This window comes from Odocoileus virginianus, chromosome 22 (assembly GCF_023699985.2).
Source record: "Odocoileus virginianus isolate 20LAN1187 ecotype Illinois chromosome 22, Ovbor_1.2, whole genome shotgun sequence".
Classification (NCBI taxonomy): Eukaryota; Metazoa; Chordata; class Mammalia; order Artiodactyla; family Cervidae; genus Odocoileus; species Odocoileus virginianus.
The window spans coordinates 22,833,358-22,849,834 of NC_069695.1; the positions used below are offsets into that span (position 1 = coordinate 22,833,358).

Sequence of the window (16,477 nt, forward strand, 5' to 3'; positions counted from 1 at the left end):
ATCCATACATGACTACTGGAAAATCCATAGCTTTGACTAGATGGACCTTTGCTGGCAAATGCTTGAAGTTATACAAAGTCTGTGTTTAAAACTTTTACTTTATTTGAGAAAGATAGGGACTTAAGAACTCAGTTGAGCCATGAATAAAAGTTTAAATACCTCTTTATTTTAATTTGATGGGAAAAATTTCTTCTTGAGAGCAATATTATTGTATTGTTTATTATGTGACAGATTTTCAAATTGTCCATAAACATGTTTTGTTAAACTCAACTTGGCAGATATTTATTGAGCTTCTGTTGTGTCAGACTCTCCACTGGTGAGAACCTTCAAAAATGCCTACCTTTAAAAAGCTCATAGTCTACATAACAAAAATAAACAGTTTGGATATGATAAGTACTATAATTTATGTACAGTGTGCTTTCAGAAGCAGAGATGTGGTAGCCTACACAAAAGTACCAGAAGAGTTTTTTAGATGCAGTATGTACTCTATGCTTTGAAAGACTGAGTAGGAATTTACCATGTGATAGAGACGAAGAAGCCTATTTAGGCAGAAGACATTGTAAACAAAACTATGCAGACTTGAACATAGCAAGATGTTGGGAACTCAGGAGGGGGTGTCTGTGGCTAAGGTTAAGATGAAGCTCAGAGGGCAGCATAGAGGCTGGGACACAGGTTGTGACAGTGTTGGGAAATCATGTTATCACCCAGCTCATCAGAATCACCAGTGAATCTCCATTTTAAATGAGCCTACCGGGCTTTCACTCAGTTTCATTGAATCTTTGAGAGTGGAATCTAGGTAATTTTCTTAAGTTCTGTAATTATTAAATGTGTGTTATTTTGCCAAATTATACTTCAACTAAGGGCAGGGAGTATGCACTCTAATCTCTTGGGTATACAGGACACAAAGTATCACAAATCTAAGTGTTATAAAGGACTTTGGAGGTCATCCGGTTCAGTCTTGTCTCTGGCCTGGCCTGTCTCCTCTCCATAACATCCTGGGCAGGGGGTCATCCTCTGCTCCCGTTGATGAAGCTCACCATTTGATTTCTGTTAGCTGGTTCTGATGATCAGATTTCCGTTGCATTGAGTTGAACTTTGCAGCTTTATGCCTCACTGGTTCTAGACAGTATCCCTCATACTACATTCCAGCTATGATCTTTCCAGTGCAGCACAGAGCTGGAAATACTGCTTCCGGTTTCTGAACCACTGTGTGAATGCAGTGTTAGGGGCTAATAGTGCCCCTAGATACTTTTTTACATACCATGCTGAAATAGCTACTTTTCCTAAACCCTTAACAAGTATTGGTATCTATTACCTAAAAATAGAAAGAAGAATGATCAGGGGGATGAAAGCATTTTTAACTAGCCTAGATGACCTTCATTTTTAACTAGCCTAGATGACCTTGAAGTCTTTAGTTTATTGCTTTAGTAAGATTGAATTTAGACATAACTTTTTATTTGACCAATTTTTCCTTTGAAACGACAGTATTATTTTAAAAGTATAGTAAGAACTGAAATTAGTATCAAACCTTTTTGTTATCTTTTTTGAACTAGATCTTTTCAAATGACCAAGACAATTTAAATTTAGCATTATTAGAGAACATTTGGAAATGAGGAAAGGGGAAAATAGTAGTCCCAGTTCTTCTACTTTAAAAAACTACCATTTATTTTGGTATATGATTTTAGTTTTTCTAGTCTTTTTAATAGATTTTATTGTTATAACCATAATATCCATACAGTTTTGAACTCTGCCTTTTTCACTTGACATTATATCATAAGCATTTTCCAAGTTATTATAGTCATCATAACCATCATTTTTAATTGGCTGCATTATATTCTTTTGAATAGCTTAGTGGTGAAGAAAATAGACTGTGGAGCCAGACTGCCTGGGTTCATATCCCAGCTCTACTGCTTACTGGCTCTATGATCTTGAGCAAGTTATTTAACTTCTCTGTGTCTCAGTTTTCCCACTCTGTAAACTGGAGATAATGTTTTCTACCTCATAGGGTTATGAGAATTACACATATTAGTGTATATGAAGCACTGACATATAGTAAATGCTCTAGAAGGGTTATAAGGGTGATTATCATCACATACCAAAACTTAAATGAACTTAAGTATATCCTGCTTGGGGACTTGTAGGTTGCTTCTGTTTCTTGCCTTTCACAGCCTTGTTAGGATTGACAAAGTGTACCTTTAAGATTATCTTCAAAATTTTTTACATGAGCTCTTTTACTCAGCCGTATTTTAAACTTTTAAATTGGCTTGTGCTCCACTTGAAGGTATTTGTACGGCATCTACACCTTTTGTATTGTTGGGAGATGTTTTGGACTGTCTTCCTTTGGATCAGTGTGACACAATATTCACTTTTGTGGAAAGAAATGTTGCTACTTGGAAATCGGTAAGTGCCTTAGTTTCTTTTTCCACTAACTTTAGCTTTCTATAGATCTAGAGTTCTGGGGGTAGTTTGTTTTGTTTCTTACTTTTATTTCTGACTGCTGATTGCTAAAAAGTTTGTCTTTATGAGAATTATAAAGACAAACTTGGAAAAGCCAAGTAAGAGTCACATGGAGAAAAAAATGACAGTACAAAATTTGAGTAGAAACAGTTACCTTGAAAACACACACTTTTACATGTTTTAAAAGTTACTTAGAATCGTATTTGTTGTATGTTTGAAAATATTTCATTAAAAATGTTATTTGCTTGGAAAAAGTGAAAGTGACATAGTAGATTCTCAGCACATACTAGTGTTCTGTAAAATCTTACTTCCTATGACTTACTATTGAAGAATGTGCACCAACTTCAGAACAATAGTAATAATTTCTGTCTTTAATTTCAGAATACATTCTATTCTGCTGGGAAAAATTATTTACTACGTATGTGCAATGGTAAGTAACTCATCAGTAAATGATTGGTTTTTAAGAAGGAAATATGGCCGGGAAACCAGGTTGTTGAATTAAACACAGGTTATAAATTTTTTTTTAAGTAGACTGTATCTTCATTTTAAAATAGCAGTCTGATTTATTAAAACTGATCATTTGCTTTAAATTTATCTATTCCTGTTCTAAGCATAAACTTAATGAAAACCAAAAAGTTGAATAAAGTTTATCTTGCTCATGTTAAACTCTTTATTTTTAATTTTCTAGTCCTTTTTTTGTGACAGAAAATAGTTTCTACCCCCATTTTGAGAACTACTGCTTTAGGAAAATACTTTTGAACTGGTTAAGACACTTGGGTATATTGTAATAAATATAGAATGATCTCTTCTGTGTAACCTTTGTCTCCATTTCCATTTGTTGTTAGATCTCCTACGAAGATTATCAAAATCCCAGAATACAGTCTTCTGTGGACGAATTCAGCTCTTTTTGGCCAGGCTTTTCCCTTTATCTGAGAAATCAGGTGAGCTTTTGTACATAAATTGCTTTGCAGGAAAATTTTTACCTGTTTTTCATCGACTGGAATATACCATGATAATTAAAAAAAAAAAAAAAAGATTCTAAAAAGTTGAAAGATAGCATAGGAAATTGTCGCTTGATTTTCTTTTACTTGTAAATAGCTGTACCTGTTCCAGTGTATAATACAGGTAACACTCAAATAAAGCCATTGATTCTTCAAGTTCAAAGCTTATTAATAATAATGTACAGTTGAATCACACTGAAATATGTAGCCATGAATCATGTTTTTATTTCATTTCTTAATACTTACCAGTTTTTCTGCTTCCATTTTCTTCTTTAGTCACTACTGTTTAGTCACATTTACTTTTGTTTGTTTCTTTTATCATTGTGAAATATAACAGTAGAATGAAAGTGCATAAATAAGTATATAGTATAATAATTATGAAGCAAATAGTTGGGTAACCACTGTTCGGTTCCAAAAGTGAAGCATGGCAGTGTCCTCGAGCCCTCCACAGTCTGTTCCGATATGCCAGATTTTAACTGTCTATCTGCCTCAGTCACCCCTTCCTTAATATCAGCTAATCTACCACCTACTTCACATGTTGTTGTAAGGATTAAATGAGTTAAAATATGGAAGAGCTTACAACAGTGCCTGCTTATGTTAAGACCTATAGTGTGTGTTAGCAGTGGCAAAATTACCTGTGACTTTCTTTTTGTCCTGCTGTATCTCTGCTTTTTTTCTTTCCTCTTATTTAAATGTGGTCAGGATTAATTTCAATTTACCATTGTATTTACAACTTGTATTTCTGATCCTCTATCTGTGACTATTAGTCTTTAGACTTTAGTGCAAATTTTGTTTTGTCTGAAAAATCTTTATTTCTTTACTCTTGAAGAATGGTTGAAGATTAGATAGAGTGGTTGAAGTATAGAACTTGTAGGTTGGCACTGGATATAGGATTTCATTTAGTGGAAGGTCATCATTACTTTGCCTTTGTCTTCTAGAGAGGAGTCAGATGTGAGTCTAACTCCTTTGAAGATAGTCTAGTTTTGTTTTGTTTTTTTCTCTGGTCTTGAAATTTTCTTTTTCTTTTAATTTTTGTTTGTGGGGTTTTTGGTTTTTCAGTTTTATATAATGTATCTAAGCATGGATTTTTAAAATTTATCATTCTTCAGATTTGTGGGCATCTTGAGTTTATGTATTGGTTGTCCTTCATCCACTTTGTAAAAATGTAAGCTGCTATTTCTTCAGATATTGTGTATGCTGCTTTCTCTTTATGGAACTCTAGTTAACATTCTATACCTCGTCTGTCTCTTACACTTGCTGCATTTTTCATCTCTGTCTCTTTCCTTCACATTCTGTATGATTTCTTTAGAAATGTTTTCTAGTTTACTACTTCTCTGTTCATCTATGAATAATCTGCTGAAAATGAGTTCTTAATTTCAGTAACTGTACATTTCATTTCTAGAAAGTCTTTTTTTCAGTCTGCTGTGTCACTTTTTAGTTTCTTACTCCCTGCTATTCTCAAACTTGTTTTTTAATTGTCTCACCAGGGTGAGCGTTGTCACTTTATTTATGTGTCTGATAACGCCAGTGTCTTAAGTCTTTGTGGCTCTTTCTCACTCACTCTTGTGCCTGTTTCTCACTCATGGTGTCTTACCTCTTTCGTGTTTCTGGTTAGCGTTTGATGTTATGTTTGAGAAGATATTAGAAAGAATAATTTGGAGGCCTGGGTTAGATACCTTTCTCCAGAGAGAGCTTTCATGACCTGCCAGGCACCCTAGAAGGTGCTACGACTAGTGTAAGCTTACCTTCATCTAGCCCAACTCAGGGTCTGTGATTGCTTAGGTCATCGAGAAGACTTGGCGCTGGGCTGCAGTTTGGTTCATCCCTACTTGAGGACGTAACCCTGTGCGTCCCAGCCTAGAAGATGGTTGGGGTAGGATTTATTAGATTCTGCACCTTCCTTAGATTTGTTTTTAACATCCTTACTTCAGGAAGCTGCTAAAGAGTGGCTCAGTTTTGCAACTGATTCTTCCTGTTTGACAGACGCAAAGGCTTTGAGTGCTGACACTGCATTGCTTATCTTTCTTCCTGCCTTGGTTTTTTGCCATATATTCCTCACTGAACGTTAGCTCTTTACAGTTTTTACAAAAAAACAATTTTTCTATTTCATTGTTTAAAACAATGCTGTGAACAGGGTTTATACTCTAAGAATTTATAGAATTAATTGATCCAAGTTTGTAGCTGTCCTTAGTGAGAGGATTAATCTGAATTGTTAATTAGCTAGTTAATTATTAGCCTTCTGTTACTGGAAGCTCAACTTTTTATATTTTTTAACAGCTTTACTGAGATGTGAATTCACATACCATATAGTTCTCCATTGAAAATATGCGATTTTCTGTTTTCTTAGTATATTCACAGGGTTGTGCAGTCATCACCGCAGCTGATTTCAGAACATTTCTCCTCCCGTAGGAGCCCTGTGCCCTCTAACTGTCACTCTGCACTTACCCCCATCCCTGCCCTCTCTCCCAGGCCCCGAAGAATAGATGCATCTACTTACTCATCTCTGGATTTTTCCTATTCTAGACATTTAAAAAAATGGAATAATACAGTATGTGGTCTTTTGTGACAAGCTTTTTTAACTTAACATCTTCAAGATTCATCTGTGATGTATGTATCAGTAGTTAATTCCTTTTTACAACTGAAGGATATTCTCTGTGTGGATAGACTGCAGTTTGTTTATCCATTTTTCGGTTAATGGACATTTGAGTTGCTTCTGCTTTTTGGCTATTGTGAATAATGCTGCTGTGAACATTTGTGTACAAGTTTTGTGTGGATGTATGTTTTCACTTCTCTTGGGCATATACATAGAATGGAATTGATGGGTCATATGGTAACTGTTTTAATTTCTCCTGGAGGTATATCTAAGAGTAGAATTACTGGATCACGTGGTAACTCTATGTTTAAGATCTTGACGAGCCACTAGACTGTTTTCCAAAGTGGCTGCTTCATTTTACAGTCTTATCATTGATGCAAGTGTCTCCCAGTTTCCAAACATCCTTACTAACATAAGCTAGGTTGGCATTTCGGGATACCTTCTTGTAGTACTTTTTCTTTTCTTGTGTTTGTAGATGCTGAAGAGTCAGTAGACTATATCCCAAGACCTTTAGAAAGCTGTTTTAGCATGTAGTTTATCCATTAAATTTAGTTAAGTGTAACTGAAATTTTTAACCCGATGGAGAATTATGTCATGTGCTGTTGAGTAATAGAGAATAGACAAAGATGTTCTAAGTAATTAATACAGATGGTGAGCCAAGTTCATTCACTAGCTTAATGACTTCATCTAGCATACTAGTTTTTCTTTTTTTTAAAAAAAAAAAAGCTTTTTGTTTTAAAATAGTTTTAGACTTAAAGTCTAGAGTATATGTATATGTAAAGATACTATAAAGTACCTGAATAGCCTCACCTAATGTTAACTTCTTACATACTATATGCATTTATCAAAACTGAGAAATCAGCATTGGTGCAGTACTTTATTTAGACCGTATCAGTGTTATCACTGCTTTCTTTTTTGTTTAAGGATCCAGTGCAGGATCCTGCATTTAGTTGTGATTTCATTTTAATCTCTCCAGTCAGTGACAGTTCCTCAGCCTTTGCAGTTTTTTTCATGACCGTGATAGTTCTGAAGAGTCCTGGTCAGGTATTTTGTAGAATGCCCTTCAATTTATGTTTGTCTGGTGTTTTTCATAGTTAGATTGCAATTGTGGATTTGCGGAAGGAGACCGCAGAGGTGATGTGCTTTTCTCAGTGCATTGTTTCAGCATGGTGTTGATGTGTCTTTTTACTGGGGATATTATCTTTGATCACCTAATTAAGAGGGTATCCTTGATCACCATATTTCTCTGCTACAAAGCTACTATTTTCCCCTTTGTAATTAATAAATATTTGGAGGGAGATACTTTGAGGCTATGCAAATATTCTTTTTCTCTTTAGATCTTTGCCCACTGAGTTGAGTAGCATTCATCAGTGGATCTTGCTTATAGCAATTATTATTAGGTTTCCTGGTGGTGATTTTCTGTCTCTTTCATACCTTCTACATTTATGGATTGGAATTCTCCTCTAAAGAAGACTTGTCTCTGGAATTCCTTGACGGACCAGTGGTTGGGACGCTGAGTTTTCACTGCTGAGCGCCCAGGTTTGATCCCTGGTCAGAGAACTAAGATTCCCACAAGCCATACAATGCAGCAAAAAAAAAAAAAAACGAAAAGCAATTGTGTCTTCCCCCTTGTTTACTTATCAGTTCAATCATCTATTTCAAAATGAAATTCATGAATATTTATTTTATTTGAATTATAATCTCAATATCATTATTTGTTCAAATTGTTCAAGTTCTCCCCATTGGGTTCTCTTTCATGCATTTCTGATATAAAAGGATAGTCCAGATGCATCATGTATTTTTCCTTCTCAGCCACTTCTCCAAAGAGCCTGATTTGTCTTATTTTTAAAATCGTATTTAAAAGACAAGATCTGGGCCCTAGATACGCTAATTGTTACTAGAATATCATTGCTTCTAAGCCATCTCAGTGCACAGAGCTTGGAAAGATATGTATAAATACTAACATATACATATGCATCGTTATTGCTGTTATCTGTCTACATTTTTTTTAAATGACCAAAAACAATACAGTGATATCATAGTGACTGATAACTTGTGAGTCTAATCTCGCACCAATAGACCTGCTTATTTCTAACTTCTTTCCCTGACAGAAACACAGCTCTCACTATAACTTTTTTTATAAACATCATTACACATTTATACTATCTGAGTAATACAATTTCTGATTGTGCTTCAGCAAAGTCATAAATTAGTACATAAAGCATTCTGTAAAATTGTTCTAGAATATTCATAAATAACAGATCAACTATATCTGTATTAGTATGTATAGAATTCTGCGTACTCTAAAAGCACCTTCAAGAAATGAATTTTAGAAAGAATTTGAAAATCAAGTGTGATATTATTTCTGACTTGATCTTTTGCTTAATTAGTTATTTATCATTTTATATATTTTAGTTACATGACAACAAAGTTGTATTCTTAAACTGGTTCAGGTATTTGGGTTTGCTTTGAAAATCTTTTTTTTTTTTTAATAGGTCTTAACTTGCAGAGTCAGTTTAATCTGGAAAATGTCACTGTTTTCAATACCAATGAGCAGGAGAGCACACTGGGTCAGAAGGTGAGGCTGATGTGAAATCAACAGAACACATTTTAAGTTGTTCCGGAGGTAACTCGCACTGCCCAGGTAGCACAGTGGTAGAGGAGACATGGATTCAGTCCCTGGGTTGGGAGGATCCCCTGGAGAAGGAAATAACAACCCACTCCTGTATTCTTGCCTAGAAAATTCAATGGACAGAGGAGCATGGCAGGCTATACAGTCCATGGGGTCACAAAGAGTCGGACCCGACTGAGCATACCTGGCACTGAAAACAGTCCAGAGATGGGAAATTGTTGGACATTCGTTACCTGCTCTTCATTTAGGAGCAAGTTATAAAGTTTAAAAATTGTTTAATTAGATATAACTAATATTTCACATTAAATTAATCAGAATAGTTTACTTAATTTATTCCTTTAATTGTAATCATTGTCAATTTGGAAATGATACTGACTTTAAGATTTTTCCTTTCCCCTTTGTGTATCTTTTAGATATTTCTTGGACTAGTCTATGTAAACTAGTTGTTTAAAAATTTTCAATATAGAGCTGGACACCAAGCATATCCTAAAGTGTTCCCAGATAAAAAGTGTTATGTGTATGAGTAGGGGAAGATTTTCAGAGTTCAGTGAAAGTTGGGGACAAAAACTACTTAAATTCCCTTTGAGAGTTAGTTACTGTGATTCATGGAGTCCTTAGTGTACTAATGAACTTCTCACTTCTCACAAAAGATCATTGTGTACTATATTTCCAAATCATGTTTTGCCATAGGTTCTCTATTCGTGGAGAGAATCTACTGACCATATTTGGAAAAGTATTGGTTTAAAACTTTACACTGTATCTTCATGATTATCTTATTGTCATACTGCTCTTGAGTTCTTGGATCCCTGTCATGTAGAATTCTCTTCTGCCTGACAACTGCTTTATGACCAGATGTACATTTTTTAAAATTTAGCACACAGAGGACAGAGAAGAAGGAATGGATGTAGAAGAAGGTGAAATGGGAGATGATGAAGCTCCAACAACTTGGTGAGTGTTTAAAAGTTCAGATTTCTTGGTTTACACAGAAAATACCTTAATGATTTACCAAGTACTGAGGTAGTACAGAGAGGAAGGAGGTAGGAGAATGTAGACAAGGAGGAAGGAAATAATGCTTATAGATTCCTTTTATTTGTAACTTTATGTATATGTCTTAAAATTTTAACTCCTAAATCATTAATGGACTGAATCAGTTGGTTTCTAAATTGTGTGCAGACAGTCTGTTGTTTCAGTGTAGCCGACCTTACACAGATGCGTAACATTTGAAAAGCCAACCGCAGGCAGCTAGCTCCTCCCTTTCTCCCTCTCACAGCATGGCTTTGAGATCATGGTGCTGTATGGATCACTAAACCTACTTCCTGTTTCCCGTAAAAAACTACAGTGTTTCTTGGAATATGTGTATGGACATGAAGCTTAGCAAAGATGCTAACTGCAATCCATAGGTTCAACTTTTTAAGGTTTAGTTCAGAAAGAGTGGAATAAGCTAGTATGCAATTATGTTTACAGACAATTAGTTTTAAGTGGTGATGTGGAAATATTTTTGTAGATATTGGAGGATATGAAATAGTTGATACCACAACCATTTTTAACGGGATTTGCTGATATAAAGTCTAAGTGTCTGTTCTAAAATCAAAAGTTGAAATAGTTTATAGCATAATGATTGCTTGCAAAATTAAAAATTAAAAGAATATGTGTTCACACTGAAGATTTGTAATGTATCCAGATTGAACTAGTAGTGCCATTTTTGTAATCCTAAATTGATATGTACCTAATGTGTTTATTCCCTACTAGGTCTCCCTAGCTTAGTGTGTTGGTTGGGGTATAGCACCTTTGACTTTTTAACATTAGAGTCAAATGAACATTAGTTTAAACCACATAGAAATTAATTCTTTCTGACGTAAAAGTCTGAAGACAGGTGCTTCAGGGCTGACACAGTAGCCCTCTTGAGGGAGATCGTCTGGGGACCCGGGTTCCTTCTGACTTCTTAGTCCACTGTCCCTGGGTATTTGCTCTTTTTCCTGTAGTCTTGGATGGTTCATCATCACATCTGCCTTCCAGCCAGGGAAAAGGGAAAATGGTGAAAAATGGCCCACAAAGGACATGTGACTCCCACTCCCAGCTGATTGGGCAGAATCTAATCACATGGCCACATCTGGTGCAAGAGAGGTTGGGAACATAGCCTTAAATTCTGAATGTATCCAGCCAAAATTCAGGGGTTCCACTACTGAAGATAAAGATGGAATAAGGGTCTGAGAACCCCTGAAATTATTTATAGTAAAGTTTATATAAGTATTTATGAATTTGTATTCTTTTCTGGGGAAAGAGGCCATGGCTTTCATTAGCTTTCTAAAAGGATTTGTGCCCCAAGGAAAATTAAAGCATTTAGATATTTCTAAAATGACTTAAATGATTTATTTAATGTAACATTTGTTTTATCAGCTCCATTCCAATTGATTACAACCTGTACCGAAAATTTTGGTCACTTCAGGATTACTTTAGGAACCCTGTGCAATGCTATGAGAAAATCTCATGGAAAACTTTTCTCAAGGTGAGTTGCCATTGCAAAGTACCAAGAGCCCATTATTTTATAGCTAATGGCAGTCAGAACTTGACTCTTGTCCAGCATACTTTTCTCTATTTAGTTCTTCTGCCTGTTATGTTTTCATACCTGTTTCATAATGTAGATGATAAGCTGTAGAATAATATGTAAACAATTGATTTTGAGAGTAGTTTATAAATTATTTGAGGATTTAAAGGTTAGTAGTTAACAGCTTTGGTTTTTTATATTGGTTTGATTTTTTACATAGTATTGCCAGCATGCATTGATGAACTGTTTGCAGACTACATTCTGCCTTTATTTTGCACAGAATTATTTTGTCTATCCTGTTAGAACAGGACTCTGCAGACTATGGTCTTGTACCACATCCAGCCTAATGCCTGCTTTTGTAAATAAAGTTAATACAATATTGGCAAACAGCCACACCAACGATTGACATATTATCTGTGATTGTTTTTGTGCTATAATGGCAGACTTTTGTAGTTGTAATTGACACCATTTGATGAGTCATATGGTCTAAAATATTTGCTGCCTGACTTTTTGCAGGAAAAATTTGCCAACTTTTTTTTTTTTTTTTTTTCCCAAAGAATGCTCTGTATTTCTTTTCTTGTACTTAAAGGTCAGTTTGTCCTTTTTGTTGTAGTCAGAATCTAAAGTTAATAAGTATAGCTTTTAAAAGGAGAATGGTGTGTATTCTGTTACTTTTTAAAGTTTTATGTGCAATAAAGTTTTTATTTTATATGCAGTACTTTTTCTTTTCCACATAACTGTCCAAATTGAGATTAAATAGCAAGTGAGAAATCACTTGGGATTGTCCCTCAACTGGATAGGGTTTGACATCCTGTTTTTATTTGGTCGCTGTCTTTAGCACAGAAAAGGCTTGAGAGTTCCCACTGCTGATTAGACAGCTAATTTTACTGTCAAATTTCTTTATTCTCTCAAAACATTCCCTTCTCTGTTTTCTCCTTACACAAACTACTTAAGAAATCACATATCTTCAGAAGTAGAGAGCTTATTCCTAGTTTTAGAGTAACCATAAAATCTCACACAGAATAGTTTTATCCTATTTTGATGTCATAATTTTTCTTCGTTAATGTGCCTTCAGAATGCATATATGGTTAACTGGGAATAAATTGTAGATTATTTTGATATAGTGAAGCACTAAGCAAGTGATTGGGCAACAGTGCCAAATAAAACTAATTAGCATTTTTATTTTGCAGTATTCTGAAGAAGTCCTAGCTGTTTTTAAGAGTTATAAATTAGATGATACTCAGGCCTCAAGGAAAAAGATGGAAGAATTGAAAACAGGAGGAGAGCATGTATATTTTGCAAAATTTTTAACAAGTGAAAAGGTATGAATCTCCGTTTTTCATGAAGCACAGTAAGAAATTTTTTTTTTTTAATTTAGCTGATAGCCTTGTAAGTTAAATACAGTAGAAAAGTTTCTGACTTAATTTTTTGTTAAAACTGATAAATGTTACTTTGAGAGTCCTGTTTTTTCTTTTATAAGTAAGACTGATTTCAAAGGTAAACGAAATTGTTCTGCATTGTCTGTTTTGTAAATTTACTTTAGGATAAGTGGGTTTTAGTTACTTTCAAGTACATATATTTGAACCTTAAGTTAGGATTTAATTTGCATTTATGAAAATATTTTGTAATTAGTTTGCCATTTAGGTACAAACAAGGGGTTTTAAAATTCCCTGCTAATTTTATTTATACAGTTTAAGAAGTAAGTGTTTTTCATTTACAGTGCTAAGGGATTATGTAAATTCCTAGTCAGGATGGCACATTGAGTTTGTTTCAGCTCACTGCTTTTGCTCCAAACACATAGCAGTGATAGGTAAAATATAAAAAGAGAAAACCACAAAGACAAAGCTGGGCTTCCTTATCCAGAGCTGGATAAATCTCTTCACGGACCCAAACTGCCAAGTAGTAACTGTGAAGAAAGCCTTGGGCCTCCTGGATTCTATATTCCAAGTAGGTGGTGGCACCCAAGAGTTTGGCTATAAGTGAGACCAGGTGGGTTCCATGTGGGATGAGCAGCCAGAGCCACTTTCACCTGCTTGAAGCCAGAGACTGGGGTAGAAATTAACCCACTTTTGAAAAGAAGCTAAGACAGATATTACCGTTCTTCTGCCAAAGGCTGTCCTTCCATTCAAAACTGTGATGAATTCCGAAATCCAGTGCTAAGAAAGATCACCAACAAAATCAACTATTGATGTATATGTTCCAAAACTTTATGTTTTGGATAATCAAAGAGATCACTGACAATGGAACATCCTTTGAGAATAGGAAATTGTGAAACTGAAAAATTGGAGCAGAAATGAAATAGAGCAGTTTAATATGACAGCTAATGGAGAGTCTTGAAAATGAAAAATCTGATCATTGAAAGCACAGCACATAGAATTAAACAACAGATTGGACACAGGTGACAAGAGGAACGAGTGATGAAAAGTTCACCTAAAATACAGCACAAAGAGATAGGCTTTTTTGCTAACCTGAAAGCAGTTAGAAGCCATGGAAGATAGACTGAGAAATTCCAGCATATATTTAAGGAGAATTTCCAAAGAACAGAAGGGAGAGAATGGTGGAAAAACCAGGGGACTGAAGGAAGTCCCAAGTTCTCACATTGAAAGCATGCTGCAGCTGCCAAGCAGGATAAAGAAAGATGAATCCATATTTCAGTACATTATGCTGTTACCTACACGTATAAAGAGAAAACCTTAAATAGGCCACCAAAGAGGGGAGGGGAAAAAAAACCCCACAAATATACTGGAACAGACTCCTAACAGATATCAACAATAGGTACCAGAAAACAGGGGAGAAATATTTCTGCTGAGGAAAAAAACAACAAAAAAAAACTTAGCTAGAATAGTGTCTCCTTTACTGACTCTTTGTGAGCATTTTCACCAGTGCAGACAGCGTGAGCTTTCAGGGTTAAGCATTGGAATCCCATTAGGTAGTATGACAGAGGTAAAAGCAGCTTTTAGAAGCTTAAAACTTTATAGTACGGAAAGAAAAAAGGCACAGAGAATTGCAGCAAAGAATGTAAGGCATGATGTTTTGCATTTTTACTTCCATTTGTTGCCTCTTAAGCAGCAAGTTTAATCTTAAATTTCAACATAGAACCCTTCTTGTGCAATCTTCATATTTTTCCCATGTATTTCCAGCATAAAATGCAGGCATCGATGAACCTTTAGAGTTTTACTAACTGCAGTTTGTTCGAAGACTGTTGCTGACACTCATGCCAGTTTTAACGTATGAGTGTGCTTCCACTCATCTGAGAAGCCAAACACAATTACTAAACCTTTTATCAGTACATGAAATAAAACCAACCTGAAATGGTCCTCAAGGTGGAAGGCCTGAGCTGCCGTTTTTCTTCTAACACTCTACTCTTTGGGTCTAATGCAGGGCAGCCCCATGAGTATCAGTGAACATAGTGGAAAGTTTAGGACATACTCATCATTCTTTCTTGTTTTTAGAATCCCTTCTGTGTATGAGTCAAGCCATAGTTATGCAAACAAGATAAGAGAGTAAATTCTTTGGGGCTGCCAAGCAGCCATGTAGGAAAGACTAAAGATAGGGTTAAAAAAAGAAAAATACCCTGCCAGTGTAGGCTCTGGATCTGGAGCCTAATTCTAAAAGAATTGGCAGAGATGACTGGTTAATTGATAAAAAGATAAGAGTAAAGCTGGAATGAGAAATGACCCATCGTGGCTGTTATTAGCCAGAGTAATAGAAATTAATAATAACTGTAGCAAAAGAACCATTAAAAATGTTAGCTCCTCTAGAAATGAGAGCACTACATAGTCAGGATTTACACAAAAACATAAGTCAGTATATTTATAAATGCTGATAGACATTTGAAAAGAAATGCTCAAAAAAAAGAAAAGAAATGTTTACGAGGGCAGTCACTGCCACTTAAACAACTTCCCAGGATTATGTAGGAACTTGGTGATCCCTTTAAATAATTTAAGAAAGAACTGTAGTACACTTGAGAGAGGTTATGTTTTCCTTGAAATCTCTCAAGATACACCGTTGATCAGTTTTATACAGTATACTCGTTTTTTTAATTGAAAAATAGGCAGCTCCTGCAGCAATACTACTTGTGTATCAGAAAGACTGCTATCCAATCCCTGTTCCCTGACAGACAAGTCAGTGGGCTTTCACAAAAAAGAAAAGGCTAATCAATCAACAGAAAAAAATTATTATTAAAATTGACATTATTTTTATCAAATTATTAGGCAAACTGGAGATTATCTACAAGCACTTTTATCTAAAGTAAAGGAAACATTCTAAACTAGCTCAGATAAGGCAGGTAGAAGCCCACATCGCCAAAGGTCCAAGAGAAAATCATAGATTACCTGCTAGATTGCTGTTGGTTGGTTTTCCAGGGAATAGTGGTTTCCTTTTAAAGAGATTTGTGTTTTATAGAGTTTTGCATTTTATAATCTTACCCTTCTAGTTTCCTTGCAGTGCACAGCTAAGCTTTGTAATTCCATTGGTTTGCATTAAGAAGCAATAAAAATAGATCTAAGAAACTTTAAACTTATGTGGAAAAGAGAACACAAGAGAATTTAACAACTGGAATATAGAGCAAGTGCATAATAATTTGCAACCACGGAGGATGTATATAACTAAAAACTGATCAAAAAAGTTGAAGTATTAGGGTGGAAAGAGACATACCAGGCAAATACCAACAAAAAGAAAGCTACATAAATACAAATAAAATTTAAGGCAAAAAACGTTAAGTAGGATGAAGGAATGCATATTAAAGGAATGAGCCCCCAAGAAGGTATCGTACACTTACCTGCACTTAATAATATACCCTCAAAATATATCAGAAAAAACTTCAAATATGAGAAGTTGGCAGGTCCACAGTTACAGTGGGATATTTTAAGTGCCTTCATCAAAAACTGATGGGTTGAACAAACTAAAGATAGTAGGTATATGGAAGATTGTAGCAGTAATGAACTTGAGTACCTGATGGTTCAGGCAAACCAAGATTAACAGGTATATGATAGTTTCGCAAAATAAAAAAATAATCCTGATGTATATATGGAAACTTGTACACAACAAGTAGAGATAATGTCTTGAGTACACATTGAATGTTCACAGAATTTGTGTACCAGGTCATAAAGGAAGTCTCAGCGTATTTCAGAGATTTACTGTTGTATGGAATACACACAATCTCTGTCCACAAGGCAGTTAATTAGAACTATGAAAAGGATAGTTTTAAAAGATATAAATGTATGGAAACATGGAAAGCATTCTCCAGG

General features: G+C 35.1%; 1 protein-coding gene across 2 annotated transcripts in view; it reads left to right on the forward strand.

The window, feature by feature from the left end:
• THOC1 (THO complex subunit 1) overlaps nucleotides 1-16,477 on the forward strand; it is a 36,443-nt gene that overhangs the window by 5,639 nt on the left and 14,327 nt on the right. For both annotated transcript variants that reach the window (XM_020881765.2, XM_020881766.2), the window contains exons 5-11: nucleotides 2,282-2,400; nucleotides 2,839-2,887; nucleotides 3,303-3,398; nucleotides 8,547-8,629; nucleotides 9,558-9,631; nucleotides 11,081-11,189; nucleotides 12,419-12,550. In XM_020881765.2, the coding sequence (XP_020737424.1) occupies nucleotides 2,282-2,400; nucleotides 2,839-2,887; nucleotides 3,303-3,398; nucleotides 8,547-8,629; nucleotides 9,558-9,631; nucleotides 11,081-11,189; nucleotides 12,419-12,550 (662 nt within the window). The remainder of the gene's footprint in view (nucleotides 1-2,281; nucleotides 2,401-2,838; nucleotides 2,888-3,302; nucleotides 3,399-8,546; nucleotides 8,630-9,557; nucleotides 9,632-11,080; nucleotides 11,190-12,418; nucleotides 12,551-16,477) is intronic.